Genomic DNA, 19144 nt, shown 5'->3' on the forward strand with positions numbered 1-19144 from the left:
ACATGATTCATTAGTTTTCATAGATAATTACATCTGCTCATGGCCCCACACTGAATCATTCATTTAGGGAATTTTTGGGGCATTAAATTTAAATGCAGTAATCAGATTTGTTAATCCGTGGGACAAGGCAAACCAAACACAATTTTATTCAGGGGATTGTTTATACTTTCAACATTGACAGGAATTCAGCAGCAGGAAAAAATTAGCAGCACAATGTATGCTCACAAAGGTTAGAAATTATTAATGGTGATCTCCCCCACTCCCCCAGTGCTGCTGACCAGCCTGGGCAGATTTCTTCCTTCTCCTGGACTGCAGGTTCCTTCCCTCAAGCATCTTTGTGCCCTTGCTCAGAATACACCGAGATTTTCTGATGATTTTTTGACAATAGGATCTTTCCATAGAATGAAAGAATGAAAATAATTGGTACTTGGGTTTGCCACTCTCTAGATTCAAAATACAGCTGGTTTTTGATTGTTGGTGTATTATACATTAAACAATCGGTTTCAAGCATGGTTTAGCTGGGTTTATTACTCTGAAATAGCAGCACATATTCACAGATAGAAACCCCAGAAGGATCTGCAGATCCAGGCCAGTTTCCTCCCTATCAAGTCACAAACTTTTTACTGAGCTGAACTCCACTTTAAAAACTGATCATTTTTGCCCATTTTTTTCTGGAAGCTCCTTTGGAATTTTTCATCTCTCAGTTAAAAGAAGAAAAAAAGAAAAGAAAAGTAATTTTCTCATCTGTACTATTTATGGTCGATTCATTCCCATTTTTTCTTGAACCAATATCCTCCTTCAGCTTCACTAGTTTTTTCCCTCCCCAATATTTTACTGCCAAAACATGAACAGAAAGCAAACCATTATCTGCAATCCATCCCCAGCTGGCCAGACTGCACAGCCCAGACACCAGAGCCCTCTCTGTGCTTCCCCACTGACCTCCACAGCCCCACTTCTCCTCTGCACCTCCTTCTCCTCCAATTTATCCTTCTCAAACAAGCAGCAGGAGGCTCAGAGAGCATTTTTCCCAAAGCTGTGTCCAGGTGCAGTGGTTTGTGTGCCACCTGCTCCACCGCATTTTCTCTCCCCATCAAACCAGAAAAGATCAGGTTGGGTTTGGGATGAGCTCAGGATAAGCTCAGGCCATTGCTGCAGCTCAGTGGATCAAGAGCAAACTCAAAGCTTGATCCTCACAGCATTTCATCCCTCCACTCTCATCACACCATCACCTGAACCACCTGAAGAAAACAGGGCAAGAGGAACCTCATGGCACACCCAGGATCCACAGCTGCCAGCAAATCAGCCTCAGAGAGGAGCAGCTCAGGCTCACCAGCACCATCCAGGGAAATGCCCTTTTTGGGGGGCCCAGAAACAAAGGGCAAGGTGAAAACCCTGCCCAAAGCCACCCAGGAGTCCCTGGGCAAGCCAGGAATGGGCAGCAGAGCAGAGCAGAGCTGCCACTGGGTGTGCAGTGTCTGGGGTCTGTGTACAAACCATGAACAGGACAGCACTGCTGGGAACGTGCCTTGAGCTGTTTGATTTTCCAGCCTCAGCCTCATTCCATGGCTATGACAATGGGAAGATGCCAGCAGCTCACATCCCAGGCAGCAGACACAGAACTCAATGTCACAACTCACTTGATGAGTTTTGTGACCAATCCCACAAAGCAAAAGCACATTGACAGTAGCTCCATCCAACCACTGTAAGCACAGGTACCTTTGGTTAAACAATGCTTGCTTATTTCAAATACAATACCTGCTTGTGAGCCTTCAAACACAATGCACAGAGCTCCATTACTGAGCTTAGAACTTCCCAATATCTCACTGGATAAACTTTTCTGCAGCTGAGGGAGTTATTCTAGACAAGCATTAATACACAGACCATTGTTCTATTTGTCCTTTTCTACTTTTTACATGATTTTTCTGCTGCCCAATCTCATGGCTGCTGCTCAGCTCCAATCCCAGTTCTGCTGTCTCTGAGGCTGCCTTTTGCAGCTTTCCCAACCCCTCTGATTTTGTGGATTCCCACATACAGGAGAGAGCACCTTGGATATCACAGCCTGGACTCCTGTGCACTCCCAAGCTGCTGCTGAGAACTGACATGAATGTGCATTAATGTGCAACCTGAGATCTGCTCCTCTGCTGAAGTTGCACCTACGCAGTCGTATTTATTCCTGTTGAGGTTTGGGGAGACAGGGGATTGCTCCATGGAAGCTGGAACAAATTAATATTGCCCTGAGAATTATTATTTTAAGAGAAAGCAGCAGCAGAAGCACAAAGGGAAGCCAACAGCTTCTATTTTCTTTGAGTGAAGTGTCTGACAACACACAGTATATGTGTCAGGATCCATCCCAAAGGCACACAGTGACAAGCTCCTGGTGAGGCTGTTCCTGGACAGCATCCCAGCCCTGCAGCCACATCCCCAGTTCTGCAGGGCTCCCAGAGAGACCCTGGAGGAGCAGCACCCGGCACACTCCTGTCCCTGCAGCCCTTGTTTGTGTAACTGGAGACCTGTCAGGCCCTCTCTGCCTGATTTAAGCTCTGCCAGTGTTAGAGGGAAAACAAAGAACAAAGATGCTGAGCTATCCATCATCCCAGCAGGCCCTGGGGAGCAGCTGCAGGAATGCACTGGCCCAGGGCAGCCTCCCTTCCTGAGCACAGCAGAGCCCTCAGAGAGGAGTTCACCTCTGCTGCTGCCTGGAGAGGCTCCTGGAACAGAGGCTGGACAGTGTTAAAGGGATAAAATTTAATACAGGGATTTATTAAAAGGCCTCAAAGGATGCACCTTGGGCAGTGCAAGAGCCCAGGCAGGGCTGCACCCAAGGTGGGCCCAGGATGGACTCAGAGTCAGGAGTTTTCACCCTTTGATGAGTTCTGCTCCATTTCCACGCTGGGGTTCAGTGCCCAATCCCAGCTCCAGGTGATGCAGTCCCACCCTCCCAGGTTGCTCTCCTCCATTCCCTGCTGTTTGCACTTTTTGGGGCTGAGGCTGCAGCGGTGTCCTTGGTTCTGGGGCTGGAAAAGGATTGTTCTGTGTGCCTGAGCTGGGAGGAGACCTTGCTGACACTTCCTGTGCAGTTCAGAGTCACCCACTAAGGCAGCAGAGAGGCTGGAAAATGAAAGCTCCAACTCGAGGCATCACTTCCAGCCAGGCCAGGGCTCAGGAGCCCCAGGACAGGAGCAGAGACCCTCCCTGAGGAGCTGGGGGTGCTGGAGCTGCTGAGGCTCCCCTGGCGTGCAGCACCAGGGCTGGGCAGCCGCTCTTCCTCCTCCTCCTCCTCCTCCTCCCCTCAGCAGCACTACCTTGTCTTCCAACAGTTGGGCAATTGTCTGCAGAAGCCTAAGAGGGGAAAAACACATTCCTGTGAAACAGCATCACTGCCAGGCCCAGGGCTGCAGGATCATCCAGCCTTGCTGCTGACCCCAGGCTTAAAAAGCACCTTGAAAATAAAACACAGCCATTATTTCAGGCAGTGTTAAAGCAAGAAAAGCAGGGCCCTCTCTTTACAAAGGACACAATGTACCTTTGGGCTTCTAACTCTCCTTTTTCAATGTTCTGTGGGGTTTTTTTCCTCCTGTGCTTCTCTCCTACGTGGAAGGGATGAAGCAATGCTGGGGAGGTGGTGCTGAGGACAGTTTAAGTGTGCATGAGCCGGCTGTTCACTCCAGCTCAGCACTTGTGGGATCACCCCGAGCTCCTTCCTGCAGCAGCCCTTCATGAATTCCAGCTGGAGACTCCTTTTTCTTCCCCCAGGGCCAAAGGGAAACTCACTGATATTTTTCATGTTTAGGATGTGGGGAAGGACACGCAGGAACATTGGAACAGATTAAATTGCTGAATTTCTCATCCCCCCACTCCTCCCCCTTTTTTCCCAGAAGAAGGGAGTTTTCCAACCCCTAGGACAGCCCAGAAGAGCAGAGTGCATGGGAACAGCACCACCAAACCATGGACCAAACCCTCTGAGCAGCACACAGGAGCCACCTCACTCTCACAGCAGCCACCACCAGCTCCACTCCCACCTCAGCTGGTGCTAAAACCATTTCTGCCTTGGGGCAGCAACAGGAATGCCACAGACATCTTCTATGGAAAATCCTTTCCTTGGGATTGTTCCTCCTGAGAAGCTGAGGGGCCTCAGGAACAAAATGTACCCAATGGTTATCTGCTGCTGTGGAATGCAACAGGTGCATCTGGGATTGGCCTCATGTGGTTGTTTCTAATTAATGGCCAATCACAGCCCAGCTGGCTCAGACAGAGAGCTGAGCCACAAACCTTTGTTATCATTCCTTCCTATTCTATTCTTAGCCAGCCTTCTGATGAAATCCTTTCTTCTACTCTTTTAGTATAGTTTTAATGTAATATATATGATAAAATAACAAACCAGCCTTGTGAAGCATGGAGTCAGATCCTCATCTCCCCCCTCACCCTCAGGCCCCAGAGCACACGGGCACAGAGGAAGAGCATCCTCTGCAGCAGGGAGCACAGAGCCACTGGCCCTGCAGCCTGGGGACAGCTTTGGCTCCTCACTCACAGCTTTGGGCAGGGAGAGCTGCTGCCAGCAATGACACATTTTACCCAGGATCTCCTGAGCACAGCTAAATTTGGAGAATTCAGTGTTTATCACCACTGCTTTGATGCAGAGACACCAGAGGATGTGAGGGAGCTTCAGTGGAGCAGCCCTGGCCAGCCCAGGACACTGGGGCAGGATGGAGCTGTGCCTGTGGCTGATTTTCACACAATCCCTGTTAGTGAGAACTTCTGGAGAGCCTCCCCCTTCCAAACCCAAACCTCTCTCTGAGGCAGCAGTGCCAGCCCGTTTATGAGATGTTTTTATCCCGAGCTGAAGGATGGGGTTTGGCTGTGTTTGTGCTTGGCAGTGTCTGTACTTTTGGATGATTTTAGGCAGACAACATCTGCTGCCTTTAATGCCCAGCTGCTCTATTTAATCCCTGTTAAAACTGGTTTTCCCCTTCCAATTTCTTTAAACACTACTAGGAGGCTTGTTTGAAACACATCCCTTGTAAAGGCTCCTGGCAACTCTGAAATGAGAGTTTTCCTTAATCTTCCTGCTACCTTCAGGGGCTAAACTGCTCAGCTGCCACCATCTCACAGTGTGGGTGATGCTAATGAGCTGGAGGGGCAGCCAGGCAGCAGATACCCCAAAATCCCATCCCCTTTCCCTCTGCCCTCACCCCAACAGGGCCTCCTGAGGAGCTCTGACAGAGCTGCAGCCCCCAGGGCCTGCAGGAGAGCCCAGCACCTTCCAGCAAACACTGATGGAGATCTGCTAATTAGGGACCTCCTCACCAGGAGTGTGATGGTATCAAGGGTCCAGCAGGGCCTGGAGAGCAGAGAAAGCTCCTGGGCACTCTGTGCATGGGCCTGGAGAGCAGAGAAAGCTCCTGGGCACTCTGTGCATGGGCTGGAGAGCAGAGAAAGCTCCTGGGCATTCTGTGCATGGGCCTGGAGAGCAGAGAAAGCTCCTGGGCACTCTGTGCATGCACCTGGAGAGCAGAGAAAGCTCCTGGGCACTCTGTGCATGGGTCTGGAGGGCAGAGAAAGCTCCTGGGCATTCTGTGCATGGGCCTGGAGAGCAGAGAAAGCTCCTGGGCACTCTGTGCATGGGCTGGAGAGCAGAGAAAGCTCCTGGGCACTCTGTGCATGGGCCTGGAGAGGACAGAAAGCTCCTGGGCACTCTGTGCATGCACCTGGAGAGCAGAGAAAGCTCCTGGGCATTCTGTGCATGGGCTGGAGAGCAGAGGAAGCTCCTGGGCATTCTATGCATGGGCCTGGAGGGCAGAGAAAGCTCCTGGGCACTCTGTGCACGCACCTGGAGGGCAGAGAAAGCTCCTGGGCATTCTGTGCATGGGCCTGGAGAGGACAGAAAGCTCCTGGGCATTCTGTGCATGCACCTGGAGGGCAGAGGAGGTTCCTGGGCACTCTGTGCATGGGCCTGGAGAGCAGAGAAAGCTCCTGGGCACTCTGTGCACGCACCTGGAGGGCAGAGGAGGTTCCTGGGCACTCTGAGCAGGGACCTGGAGAGCAGAGAAGGTTCCTGGGCCTTCTGTCCTGCCCCAAACTGGGACCTGTGGCCTCGGTGCCTCAGAGCCCACCCATCACTTTTTATCACAAAGGTATCACTTGAATCCCCAGCCTGAGCCTGGAAAAAGGCTGTCAGGCACACATGTTTCACACTAAAGACTGGCCCCAAACCAGCATTTTTCAGCAAACTTGGTCCTGTAAGAGAATTTCCAACAAAATTCTGAGATCAAACAGCCCTGGAGCTGTTTCAGCACAGTGATCCAGGAGCCAAAAGCCAGATTTGATTGTGCCCCTGCACTCTGATGCCAGACACCTCATGGCATGGGACCTCATGTACCTCGTGTGTGATTTATTCCCCTCATGCTGAAGTGTTCCTTGTAAAAGTGCTGGGAGAAAGGAAAGTGGAATTTTGTCTGCTTCCACATCCAAGAGCTGCTCTGCCGTTGTGCTGCAGGATTATTCCAGTCACTGGTGGCTGCAAAGAGCAGCTCAGTGGGAACAACCAGTGACCCCCTCCCTGCCAGAGCCCCTGGGCCCACAGCAAAGGCCTGGCTCAGGCAGCAGGACAGAGCTTCCCACAATACATGGCACACACAGGGCAACACCCACACCAACCTGCTTGGGGATGCACAGGCATGAAACACATTTCACTCCTCAGCAATTCAGACAGAAAGGTTACACCCAAGCTGGCAGGGAAGGTATTTTATAGTAATCTATAGCTTTAATTGTTCCAGCATCATGATTTTATCAATTTTTAAGTGATAAAGGGATGCTCTAAGATAATAGCTTCACCATTTTAGCAGAATGCCACCTTTATGTCGCATTAATTTTGGTTCTGACAGGAAGCACCTGCCCCAGCTTTCCCTCTGCCTCCATCAAGCTACCCTGGCATTAAACAGAAAAAAAAACCTGACACAGCACAGGCCAAAACCCCTCTGTGAAAAATCAGCTCCCACCAACACTGTGGGCACAACCTGGACCTTCAAACTTCCTTAACCTCGAAATGAATGGCAAATCCCCCCCAGAGCTGCAGCACGGGTGGGCTCAGCCCCAGCCCCTGGGAGGGACAAACTGGGACTGGGCAGGGCTGGGCAGCAGCCCCAGCTGGAACAGCCCCACCCAGGCACCCCAAAAGCCAGGGCAGCACCGCCAGGGACTGCACACAAAGGCAGAGAAGCAATCAATGGTGCTCAGGAGAGGAGATGGGAGAGGGGATGAGCCCCTGGAGGTGATGGGAAAAGCAGGAGGATGTGCTGGAGAGCCCTGAGCAGCTCGGGCTGAGCCAGCCCAGTTCAAAGCACTCCTCAGATTCCAGCAATGCCTCAGGAGCACAGCGTGCCCAGGAACGTGGTTTGTGCTCCTCTCCTGAGCTGGAACTGTGCAGCCTCCAGCCCTTCTGGGAAATCCATTAGGAGCCCATGCAGTGCCCAGCAGCCCTGAGTGAGATCACCAAGACCCAGGAGCATCTGCTGCCCTCCAGAGCCTGGGGATCACCTCCTCTCCAGCAGGGCTGCCACAGCAGCTCCTCCTGTGCATGCCCCACAGCCAGGGACACCCTAAAACCTCCCCCACAAACCCTCTGAGAAGGGCAAGGCACAGAGGAAACACTGGAGTCAGAGCCTTCCATGTACACACTGAAGTAGAAACCATCAAGCTGTATTTCACTGCCACAAATAGCAAATATTTAAAAATAAAACGTTATTTTTAGCCCAAGTGGTGCTTAAGGACTGGAGAATAAAACATTGCCCAGAGACAGGGAAATGTCACCACGAGGAAACGCTGAAGCAGCCCTGTCCTGCTCACTGAGCTCAGGGCACACAGAAACCATTTGGGATCCTGGCTCAGACCTTCAAACCCTCCCTGATTCAGCCAAACCTTCCTAACTCAGCCAAAAACCAGAGGAGAACAGGTCAGGTGCAACACCTGGGTGTATCCACAAGGGCAAAATAAATACAATTTATTTATACAATATAACTCACACAGCAGTTTCCTAGCTCCCCTAGCAAAGGCTGCTCTGCACAGGGCACTCCATCCCCTGCCCTTCTTTGCCACGAGCAGGATGGAAATAGAATATAGCTGGATGGGATATGGAACTCCAGCTGCTCCCAGACAGGTGGGGATTGAGCAAAAAGGGGCTGGAAAGGAGAACAGAGCAGGCTTGGCCCTCCCTGCTCCTTTCTGACACATGACAGACATCCTGAGAAAGCAGCCTGGGAAAATAAAGCCCCTTCCACAGTCCCAACTTGAGATTTTCTTGAACGGAGGAAAAGCAAAACGAACATGGAAAAAAATCATCAGCGTTTTGAAATATCTACAATTACAGTTAGGTTTTGTTTTCTTTTCAAACAGCTTAAATCAAATGCCTGAAGAAGCAGATGGGAAACTCTCATGTGCTAAAAGTTGAGGCTTCTACCAGAGCTCTCCATTAGGAGACAAAAGACAAGGATTAGCAAGGAAGATGTTTGAGATCGTAATTCTTATCAAAAAATCCTGAAAGGCTTAAAAGCATTGGAAGCTCATTTCCCCAGCAGCCCTGGTCCCTGGTCAGACAGATGGAGGGAGACAGCTTCCCCCTCCCCAGCACGGCCTGGGCGAGGTAGGGATTGACTAACTGTGGAAAAATCCACATAATTGAGAAGACAAATGTTGAACAGTTATTTTACAGCCTGAACTATTGAAGGAAAAAGGCTGCCCGTGCCAAGGGGCCAGCCAGGCTCATTGTGTGTGAGCAGCCCCGGGCAGCAGCGGGGCTTTCACCCCTGCCAGGTGCAGCCCCAGGGCTGTAAACTGCCCTGGGAGCAGCAAAATCACCCTGGGAGCAGCATCCTCTGCAAACTGCCCTGGGAGCAGCAAATAAACACCCCTGGGAGCAACAAATAAACACCCCAAGGGGAACAGCAGCAAATAAACACCCCTGGGAACAGCAAAATCACCCTGGGAGCAGCTAAAAACACCCTGGGAGCAATAACCTCTGCAAACTGCCCTGGGAGCAGCAAATAAACACCCCTGGGAGCAGCAACAAATAAACACCCCTGGGAGCAGCATCCTCTGCAAACTCCCCTGGGAGCAGCAAAATCACCCCTGGGAGCAGCTAAAAACACCCCTGGGAGCAACAAATAAACACCCCTGGAACAACAAATAAACACCCCATGGGGAACAGCAGCAAAAACACCCCTGGGAACAGCAGCAAAATCACCCCTAGGAACAACAGCTAAAAACACCCCTGGGAGCAACAAATAAACACCCCTGGAACAACAAATAAACACCCCTGGGAACAGCAGCAAAAACACCCCTGGGAGCAGCATCCTCTGCAAACTCCCCTGGGAGCAGCAACTAAAACCAGCCCTGGGAGCGGCAAAACCAGTGCTGGGAGCAGCAGCAGCAGCAGCATCCCTGCATCTCCCCTGCTCACAGCAGCAACACCCAGCCAGCAGCACAAGCCCTGCTGAGCCCCTGGCTGCCCCCCATGCTCTATTTCCAGTCAGCTTTTCTATTTTCAGATTCTGTGCTGCTTTAGAGTGTGGGTCTGAGCTTCCTGTCAGGGGATGTGAGCCCTGCAGGGAGACAAAACAATTGCAGCTCCAGCTGGGCACCAAGGCCAGGTGACAGCACAGGAGAGAAATGTGGATTGAGGAGAGAAAACCAAAAAGGGTGGGACTGCATGGCTAACCCAGCCCAGCAGAGCCTGACAGGCTGTAAGGGATGCAAACCCAGCCTAGCAAAGCCTGACAGGCAGCACAGGGATGCAAACCCAGCCTAGCAAAGCCTGACAGGCTGTAAGGGATGCAAACCCAGCCTAGCAAAGCCTGACAGGCTGTAAGGGATGCAAACCCAGCCCAGTAGAGCCTGACAGGCTGTAAGGGATGGAAACCCAGCCCAGCAGAGCCTGACAGGCTGTAAGGGATGCAAACCCAGCCCAGCAGAGCCTGACAGGCTGTAAGGGAGGGAAACCCAGCCTAGCAAAGCCTGACAGGCAGCACAGGGATGGAAACCCAGCCCAGCAGAGCCTGACAGGCTGTAAGGGATGGAAACCCAGCCTAGCAAAGCCTGACAGGCTGCACAGGGATGCAAACCCAGCCTAACAAAGCCTGACAGGCTGTAAGGGATGCAAACCCAGCCTAACAAAGCCTGACAGGCAGCACAGGGATGCAAACCCAGCCTAGCAAAGCCTGACAGGCAGCACAGGGATACAAACCCAGCCCAGCAGAGCCTGACAGGCTGTAAGGGATGCAAACCCAGCCTAGCAAAGCCTGACAGGCTCTAAGGGAGGCAAACCCAGCCCAGCAGAGCCTGACAGGCTGTAAGGGATGCAAACCCAGCCTAGCAAAGCCTGACAGGCTGTAAGGGATGCAAACCCAGCCTAGCAAAGCCTGACAGGCAGCACAGGGATGCAAACCCAGCCCAGCAGAGCCTGACAGGCTGCACAGGGATGCAAACCCAGCCTAGCAGAGCCTGACAGGCTGCACAGGGATGCAAACCCAGCCCAGCAGAGCCTGACAGGCTGCACAGGGATACAAACCCAGCCTAGCAAAGCCTGACAGGCAGCACAGGGATGCAAACCCAGCCTAGCAAAGCCTGACAGGCTGCACAGGGATACAAACCCAGCCTAGCAAAGCCTGACAGGCTGTAAGGGATGCAAACCCAGCCCAGCAGAGCCTGACAGGCTGTAAGGGATGGAAACCCAGCCTAGCAAAGCCTGACAGGCAGCACAGGGATGCAAACCCAGCCTAGCAAAGCCTGACAGGCTGCACAGGGATGCAAACCCAGCCCAGCAGAGCCTGACAGGCTGTAAGGGATGCAAACCCAGCCTAGCAAAGCCTGACAGGCAGCACAGGGATGCAAACCCAGCCCAGCAGAGCCTGACAGGCAGCACAGGGATGCAAACCCAGCCTAACAAAGCCTGACAGGCAGCACAGGGATGCAAACCCAGCCCAGAAGAGCCTGACAGGCAGCACAGGGATGGAAACCCAGCCCAGCAAAGCCTGACAGGCTGCACAGGGATGGAAACCCAGCCCAGCAAAGCCTGACAGGCAGCACAAGGATCACTGCTCCCTGTTCCTCCCCGTGCTGTCAGCAGCCCTCTGTGAAGCCATGGCCAGGACACCTCACACCTCCTCCTGCTGCTCCAATCATCCAACACTGCTGAAATTGCCCTGAGCCTGAGCTCCAGAGCTCCCTGTGCAGTTCCCATCTGGCTGCAGACACATCTATTCTGCAGTGCCTTCCTTGCTTTTTCCACCTTCCTTTTAAGAATACCAGGAAATTTCACAGATAAATAAACACTGGAAATACTGAAGCAGCAAAGTCTCGTACTTTAAAGGTTAGGAAACACTGTAAATACTTTTTTTTTGGTGTAGCTACCTTTCTCAAAGCAATGCAAATTCAGTGTTTCCATCACCCAGCAGGCAGCACAGGCAGGGTTACTTCCTTGACAGACAGCAAATTTGTTTTATCCTCATCACCCAGCACGAGGCTGCATTCCTGATGGACTGCACACAACTCCAGCTCTGCTCTGGAGCTAAAGCTGCCCCACAGACCCTCCCTGCATGGCCCTCCTGACACAGCTCTGGGTGTGCTCTGACTCTCACAGCTTCCCTGGGACATGAAACACCACTACTGCGAGTCAGATGGAAAACAGGAAAACCAAGTGAAGGTTTGTTCTATAGTGAAGGCTTAGTCTGGATGTTCACTCAAAGAGAGTTTGAAGCTGTCTTTTTTAAAGCCATAAGCAAACCAAATCTGTATTTCTAATCTATTTTGATGTATTTCAGGGCCATGATTTCATGGTGCACTCAGCAGGGCCAGGTTTACAGCTGCACCCAGTGATGTTAAAGGTCTTTCAGCAGGAAATGGTTCCAGATCCCCAATCCCTGCTGGGGGCGGCCCAGGTGATCCCCAGAGCTCCCTCCCAGCCCAGGCATTCCCTGGTTCCCTGCCAAGCCAGGCACCCAGAGGGGAGCACTCCTGGAGAGCTCAGGATGGGCTAAAGCCCAGCCCCTGGGCAGCAGCACGGACAGGTTTGTGCTCTGAGGCCACATTCATCTGCTGCTGCTGCTGCCACAAACCCTCACAAGCCTGGCCCCACGCCCTGCACGCTGTCCCACACCTGGCAGGGACCTTACAGACAGCTCTTGTCACCACAGATGCACAGCTCAGCCCCAGGAGAGATCGAGTCCCGTGCAGAAAATGAGGCAAGACCTGCAGAAAACAGAGGGCAAGGGCTGTAGGACTAAAAATACACCCAAGAAGTGCCATGGAAGCCCAGGTTCGCCAGCTCCCAGCTTCTCAGCCTAAGTATTGCACCACTGAGACCACTCTAGACAAAAAGCAAAGTTAACTTTTCCCCTAGGAAGGGTTAAATCCACTTAAACAATGTGCAATAAAGACAGAGCCGTGCCCCAGTAACGCTGAACTTGTTTCTATTCCATCCAATAATCTCAGGAAGCAAAATTAAAATCTATCTGCACGGTCTGAGGTCACTGGGGCGAGGGATGGTTATTTTAAATCTGAGTATTAGAAACACATGGTCCTCCATGGGGGCTTCCAGCAAAGCTGAACCTGCTGGTGCTCAGCCTTTCCAGGGAATGCTGAACACCTCCAAGGGTCCCAGCAGCCAGGGCTGCCACTCCACAGCATGGAAACAGAAATTGTTTAGACAAGATGATGAACGTTTCTGAAACTTCAGCCTTGAATCATTTCTGATTTACAAACTAATCCTAACCATGATGCATCCCCAGCCCCTGCTCTGAGGCTCAGCACTGCAGCACACCCATACACAGTGCTGATTAATCTGCACCACAGCAAAAATGTTCCCAATAAACAGAAATGTGGAATGACTTCAGCATTTTGCCCTAGCCACGTAAATACCCTTTAGGAGGAGCCCTTCCCTGCCCATGCCCTGCCTGGGCTGCTGCAGCAGGAGCTGAGCACTGCCCTGCACAGGGGATCTCGCTCTGCTGCTGCCTCCAGTAAGGCCTGGCAGCACCAGGGATGTTTTCATCCCTGACTGATGGGGCCAGGACAACTCTCCAGGTGTGTTCAGAGCAGGCAGAACAGGCTCCAGGCTCCCACCTCCATCAGGGTAACCAAAATCTCCCCCAGGCTGAGCTGGGTCCCCCTGCAGGATCCTGTGCCACCCACTGTGACCAGAGGTGACACTGCAACCTTGCTCTGCAGAGCTATTGCAAACAAAAACATCACACCACAATTTCTGGCCGGTCTCAGAAACTTGATTTTGACAAGAAATTGAAAGCGTTACATAACCATATAATTAAAGGATTATGATGAGAGATGGGTTACTTAAAATGATCCTTTCTGGGGAGGAACATCCTGACTGGGCACAGCACTCTCCTGGCCAGGAGAAGGACATGAAGGGTCTGATTTTGCAGCTTATCTACCTATAAACTTATTTATGCTCTGCTGTGAAGTTCAGAGGAGCCGGAAGCAAAAGAGCCCCTCCTGAGCAGAGCAAAGGAATGACCCTGGCAGGGAAAGATGCCAAACAGGGCGAGTTTTGCAAGCTCCCAATATTTACCATCCATCCCAGAGTACTCCATTCTCATGCAAGCATGTCACAATGAGAAAACAACATCTCTATAAGGGTAAAACAAACAGCATTCACAATTTCTGAAAGCATTCTTCCACAATTATTGCACTAGATTAGATTGCCTCATCACCAGGGCCAGAGGCCATTTACACTATTTTCTTTCTTTTTTATTTTTTTTATGGAACAGATGAAAGGATTACAGAAAGTTTTCTGGGGCCAAATTTGGAGCTAATGATGGGAAAATTCTTTTGCTAATCCCCACTGCTAGCAGACTCCTGAGGCTGGAGAAAAACAATGTCTCCTGGTACCCTGCTTCTCTTTTGCTCATCAGTGCAAAAGGCCCAAAACCAGCTTTGAGCAGAGCCATAAAACCTGCAGGGCAGGCTGCAGTGAAAACCTGAGCACAGAACCACTGAGACCCCCACTAAAACGGGGATGTGAGAGCCAAGGATGGGGCTCAGCACAGCCACAGCCACCCCAGCTGTCCCCGGGGCGAATGGGCTGTTCCAGAACGTTCTGTGATGCAGGGATCCCACCTGAGCAGCCCCTGCTGCCTGCAGAGGTGCCTGCAGAGCTGTGGGGCTCAGGCAGGCTGGGGTCACCTGCTGCCACCTGGGACAGGGACAGGGACAGGACTGTGCATGGCACAGCTGCCCCCAGAGCCCAGGGCTGCCCCGGGACAGAGCTCCAGCCCTGCCCTGCCCTCAGCACCGCCAGGCACCTCCTTCCCAAGGGGTTTAACCACTCTGCAGTCACTTAACAGACACAAGGCAATTCACACGTGAGGAGTAAACTTTGCATAACGAATCCCTGGTGCTGAGGCATCTGCAAGGGCACAGCTACCCCAGCTGGCACCAGGGGGCAATGCCCAAATGCCTCTGGGCACCCGGAGAGCCGGGGCTGCCTTGCAATGGGAAAGCAGTGCTGAGGGGCTGAGTATTTCATTTATATATTTGTATATAAATATGAATATATATATTTATATATTCGTATATAAATATGAATGTATTTCATTTCGGGTCAGCACAAGAGTTTCTTTGCAGTGGGATGGCAGTGTGTGTGTGGTCACTAGGCTGAGAGGGGTCGTTCATCTGTCCCCACACGATGGCAGATGAGTCAGTCACTACTAAGAGTGATCAAGGTTCAATACTCTCCACAGCCCCATGCATTGAATTTAGGCTGAATGAATACTTGGATCTATCCTGCCCCATGAGCTACTCAGCTCCACAGACATACATGATCCTTACATTGTCCTTGCCCAGTGTGAGAGGGATAACCATGGAAAACAAAGAAGATATAGGCTGAGGGCAGCCACTATTGCAGTCAGCATGGCCAATTCTTTCTCCCAGCTCCGGTTCAACATTAATATGCTGCTGAAATTGAAATTAAAAATCTAGTTGTGGAGCCTGGAAAATCGGTACCCAGCTCCCCAAAGGCTAATTCATTAATTAATGCACATTATCAGCTGCTCCTGAATGAAGCCAGGCTTTATTTTAACAGCAGGAGAAGCTGCAGAAGGTGGGAACATCCCCAGCAGCCAGGGAAGGGGAAGTGAAGCTTCCCACAGAAAGGGGCTCTGATGGAAAGTCTGAGTGCAGGAAAGAGAAATGTTGAAGCAGCACTTAATGAAGATGAACTTCCCCTGCCTCCCCACAAGGCAGACGATGCCATTATCACTCAGCACCAGGAAGGAAAGGGATTCCAGGGAAGGGGAAATTGCAGGGCAGTTATCCTCATCAGCCTGGGCCAGCAGCACTGACAGGGCTTGGCACAGAGCCTGAGCAAAGTCTGCTCATGGTTAAGCACAGGGCATGAAGTGAGATGTGCACAGGGAAAAGAGCCCCTGGAAAATATTGCTAAGGGCTTCAGCTCCTCCAGGGTGCCAGTGGCAACAAAATGCCTGACCCTATCCCCCCACATCCGCCAAAAAAACCCAGAAAAAGGGATTGCATCGAGCCAGAGGAAACAGGGGAGCTCCACTGGCCTGGCAGGGATGGAGGAAGTGCTGAGTGATCTTCACACCTGGAGAGTCAGGGGATCTGCTCCCAGATCCTCTGGGCAGCTGCAGCCTCTCCTGATTGACTGATCTGCCCCACACCTGAAGAGTCAGGCTGCTCCTAAATCCTCTGGGCAGCTGCAGCCTCTCCTGATCAGTGATCTGCCCCACACCTGGAGAGTCAGGGGATCTGCTCCCAAATCCCCTGGGCAGCTGCAGCCTCTCCTGATCAGTGATCTGCCCCACACCTGGAGAGCCAGGCTGCTGCTAAATCCTCTGGGCAGCTGCAGCCTCTCCTGATCAGTGATCTGTCCCACACCTGGAGAGTCAGGGGATCTGCTCCCAAATCCTCTGGGCAGCTGCAGCCTCTCCTGATCAGTGATCTGCCCCACACCTGGAGAGTCAGGGGATCTGCTCCCAAATCCCCTGGGCAGCTGCAGCCTCTCCTGATGAGTGATCTGCCCCACACCTGGAGAGCAACTCCACTGGGCCCTGGCTCCTCTGCAAGGTGCTCTCCTGGTTCAATGTGACACTGAATTTGAGCCATCTCGCTGCCACAAACCCTCCCCAGCCCAATCTCTGGCAGCAAACAGTGCAGTGCTGCTCCTTCAATCGCTGCCTCAAGACTTCTCCCTTCAGCTAATCAGGAAACACAGAATGACAATGCTCAAGTGAAGCCCTGCCACACATAAAAACTGTCATAAAATGGAAAAAGGCAGAGGATGGAGCACAAGATCCATTCTGTGCTCTGGAGCAGCAACCAGCAATGCCTCTGTTCAGAAGTCAGGCTGGGGGAAACACCCAAGTGCTCTTCATGGGCACAGCCCACAGGGGATGGAGAGGGGCACAGTTAAAGCAGGTGTGAGTGGGCACACTCTGCAATGCCTGGACACAAACCTGCAGTGCCAGCTGCTTGTTCTGTGGGCAGGAGGAGCACGTGTGTGAGGAGAGAAGAAACCAAACCCCAGGTTTACAGAAAAGCGAGGCAAGACCTTGTCCTTACCGTTCTGCTCGTCCAGCTCATTGCCAATCTCCTGCCCCATTTGTTTCTGCCTGGATATGATTGAAGAAAGAGCATCGAGCCCAGCATCTTGTTCTGCACCAGGAAAATATATTAAATTACTTCCAAGAGTTGCTGAAATGCCAGGCTACATAAAATAGGTAGAAGTGAGGGAAAAAAACAACTCTGTGTTTAAAGGGCTAAAATGTATTAAGAAAAACACATGAACACAACATGAAAATTAATCCTTATGGCAACAGTGCTCTTGAAATAATGTGAATGATGGGTAAATAATTTCTCTGCTCTGGCTGGGACATTTTGCTGAGGATCCAAAAAAAAATAAAAAATCCAAGAATTTAACATTTAGCTGTTACTCAATCATAAATGCAGGGGATTTTCTGGCACGCACAGCGAGCTCCAGATTAGCCTTTTTAAATTTTCCAAGCAACTTTTAACATGAATAAAAGAAAACAGGTGATGCAAACGCCAAAGAATTCCAAGAGATTTTGAAAGCTGCAGAGGGTGGGGAGAGCTGAGGGGATGAGGGCAGGGACAGTGTGAGGTGCTGGGGGAAGAACCACATCCCCTGGGCCCTGCAGGGAGCCCCTCAGCCCAAATGTGCAGCTCCCCCTGCCCAGAGCTGCCAGGGTGGCACAGCAGGAGCTGCAGAGGGGCAGTGCCAGGGCACAGCAGTGATGCCCAAATGGGCTGCCCAGGACACCTCCTCTCCAGCAGCCTCCTGCAGGCCCGGTTTAATTGCCTACAATGTAATTAAAAACGCAGCTGAGCCCCTCCTGGCCCATCAGACACCCTCCTGAGCTGCACAGCAGTGGTTCCCAGGCAGAGTGAAGCAGGCTTTTCCTGGAGACTGATTTCATTGCATCACTTCCAGGACTGGAATTGCCTGGGAATGACCTCATCTGCCACCTGACCTCCCCAGGCTGAGCTTTCCCAACACTCCCAAAGCCAGAGACTCCTCATGGGTGCAGAGGGCCAAAATCTGAAGACCCTTTTTGGATTAATTAATTTGGATTAATTAATTTGGAGTTAATTCTTACCTTGTCCCAGTTCAACGAGACCTTTAATGCACCCAGCGAGGCCCCTACAGCCAGGGCAGTTATGTGATCACACTGCACACAAAACCATGAATATGGGCAAAATCAGGACCTCTGAAATTTAATTTAAGAGGTTGCACCCAGATAAGAACATTGCAAGCACAATGCTGCCCCTGCAAACACAGAAAGCAGCTGCCTGGAGCTGCTGTGTTTGACATCTGCAAAGAATAAAACTTCAGCCCAGGCTGGAGTACTGAGGTTCAAACCAAAGCTCCTCTCAGAGTCCCAGAGCTGCTCAAAACAACCAGAAAGGCTCTTGTACCTTCAATGATCCTTCTCTGCTGCTGCCTGAGCTCATCAAAGCCAAGTCCTCTGGTCTCCTCCGATTCTTCCAAGAGCCAGGGGTTGGTGACGCCTCGTTTGGCCCCTCCTGCCATGAGGCTGGACCTGAAAAGAGCCCAGTGAGTGATTCCCACTCCTGGCACACAGCAGCACCCAGGGCTGAGCCCTCTGTGCAGCCCAGCAGGGATCAGCCAAAACAACCCCCAGGAACAAACCCACCCTGCAGGCTGGAAGTGGTAAGGAAGGACAGAATTCATCCTACAGGGATAAACAGACTGTATAAGAAATCCACAGATTGTATAAATGAATAAATAAATATGTATGTATGTATTTATTGTATAAATAAATAAATGTATATATGTATTTATTGTATAAATATATATGTATATATATGTATGCGTATATATATGTATATATATATATGTATGTATATATATATGTATGTATGTCTATATATATATGTATGTATACATATATATATATATAAAAATAAATCCATATAAAATGCTGTTTGCACGTAGAGCACACAGCATTCCTGGGAATACAAATTATTCCTGGGTTTGCTACCTGATCAAAGCACATAAAATACTGCTACAGCCTCAAACAGCAAAAGGATCCACTTGTTAACAGAGATGCAAATCAGATGAGACTTAATTCCCTGCAATGCTGACCAGACCTAAGCAGGAACATTCCTGGGTTTTGGGAACTGAGATGGACACAGCTCCCTCCCTGCATTTCCTAGTCTGGCACCAGCCCGAACGAGAAGCCAGGAGCACACACTCCTAAATGAAAGAGTAATTAAATAATGGGTTTTCTTTTCAAAGAATTATGACTTGAGATTGTTCACATTACAGACACCTCCCTGGTGACCACAGAAAACAAGATTTCCATGTCCAGGGCACATAAATCCAAGCAGTAAAATGAAACCCCACTGAAATATTTCCTCAGTACCAGATTTCTGCTTTCTGCCTTCCAGCCCTTCACAGGTTTCCTTACAGGACAAACCTCAGAGCAGACTGGAGTCCCCTGACCCCAGAAGTGCAGCTCAGCTTTGGGGGAGGCATGGTGAGGCTGCTTCCCCCAAACTGGAGGAAGCTGGAGCAATTCACAAGTTGGAGCTTTGCTTTTTGCTTTCCTTCCTTTCAGCTCTGTATTTCATCCCCATT

The 19144-nt window shown here is 51.0% G+C and overlaps 1 protein-coding gene across 1 annotated transcript in view; it reads right to left on the minus strand.

Moving 5' to 3' along the window:
• STX8 (syntaxin 8) overlaps nt 1-19144 on the minus strand; it is an 86539-nt gene that overhangs the window by 54708 nt on the left and 12687 nt on the right. Inside the window, exons 5-6 of the mRNA XM_054645034.2 lie at nt 17959-18083; nt 16585-16677 (exon numbers count right to left, since the gene is read on the minus strand). Of these exons, the coding sequence (XP_054501009.1) occupies nt 16585-16677; nt 17959-18083 (218 nt within the window). The remainder of the gene's footprint in view (nt 1-16584; nt 16678-17958; nt 18084-19144) is intronic.

The sequence above is a fragment of the Agelaius phoeniceus genome, chromosome 19 (genome assembly GCF_051311805.1).
Source record: "Agelaius phoeniceus isolate bAgePho1 chromosome 19, bAgePho1.hap1, whole genome shotgun sequence".
In the NCBI taxonomy this organism is placed as follows: domain Eukaryota; kingdom Metazoa; phylum Chordata; class Aves; order Passeriformes; family Icteridae; genus Agelaius; species Agelaius phoeniceus.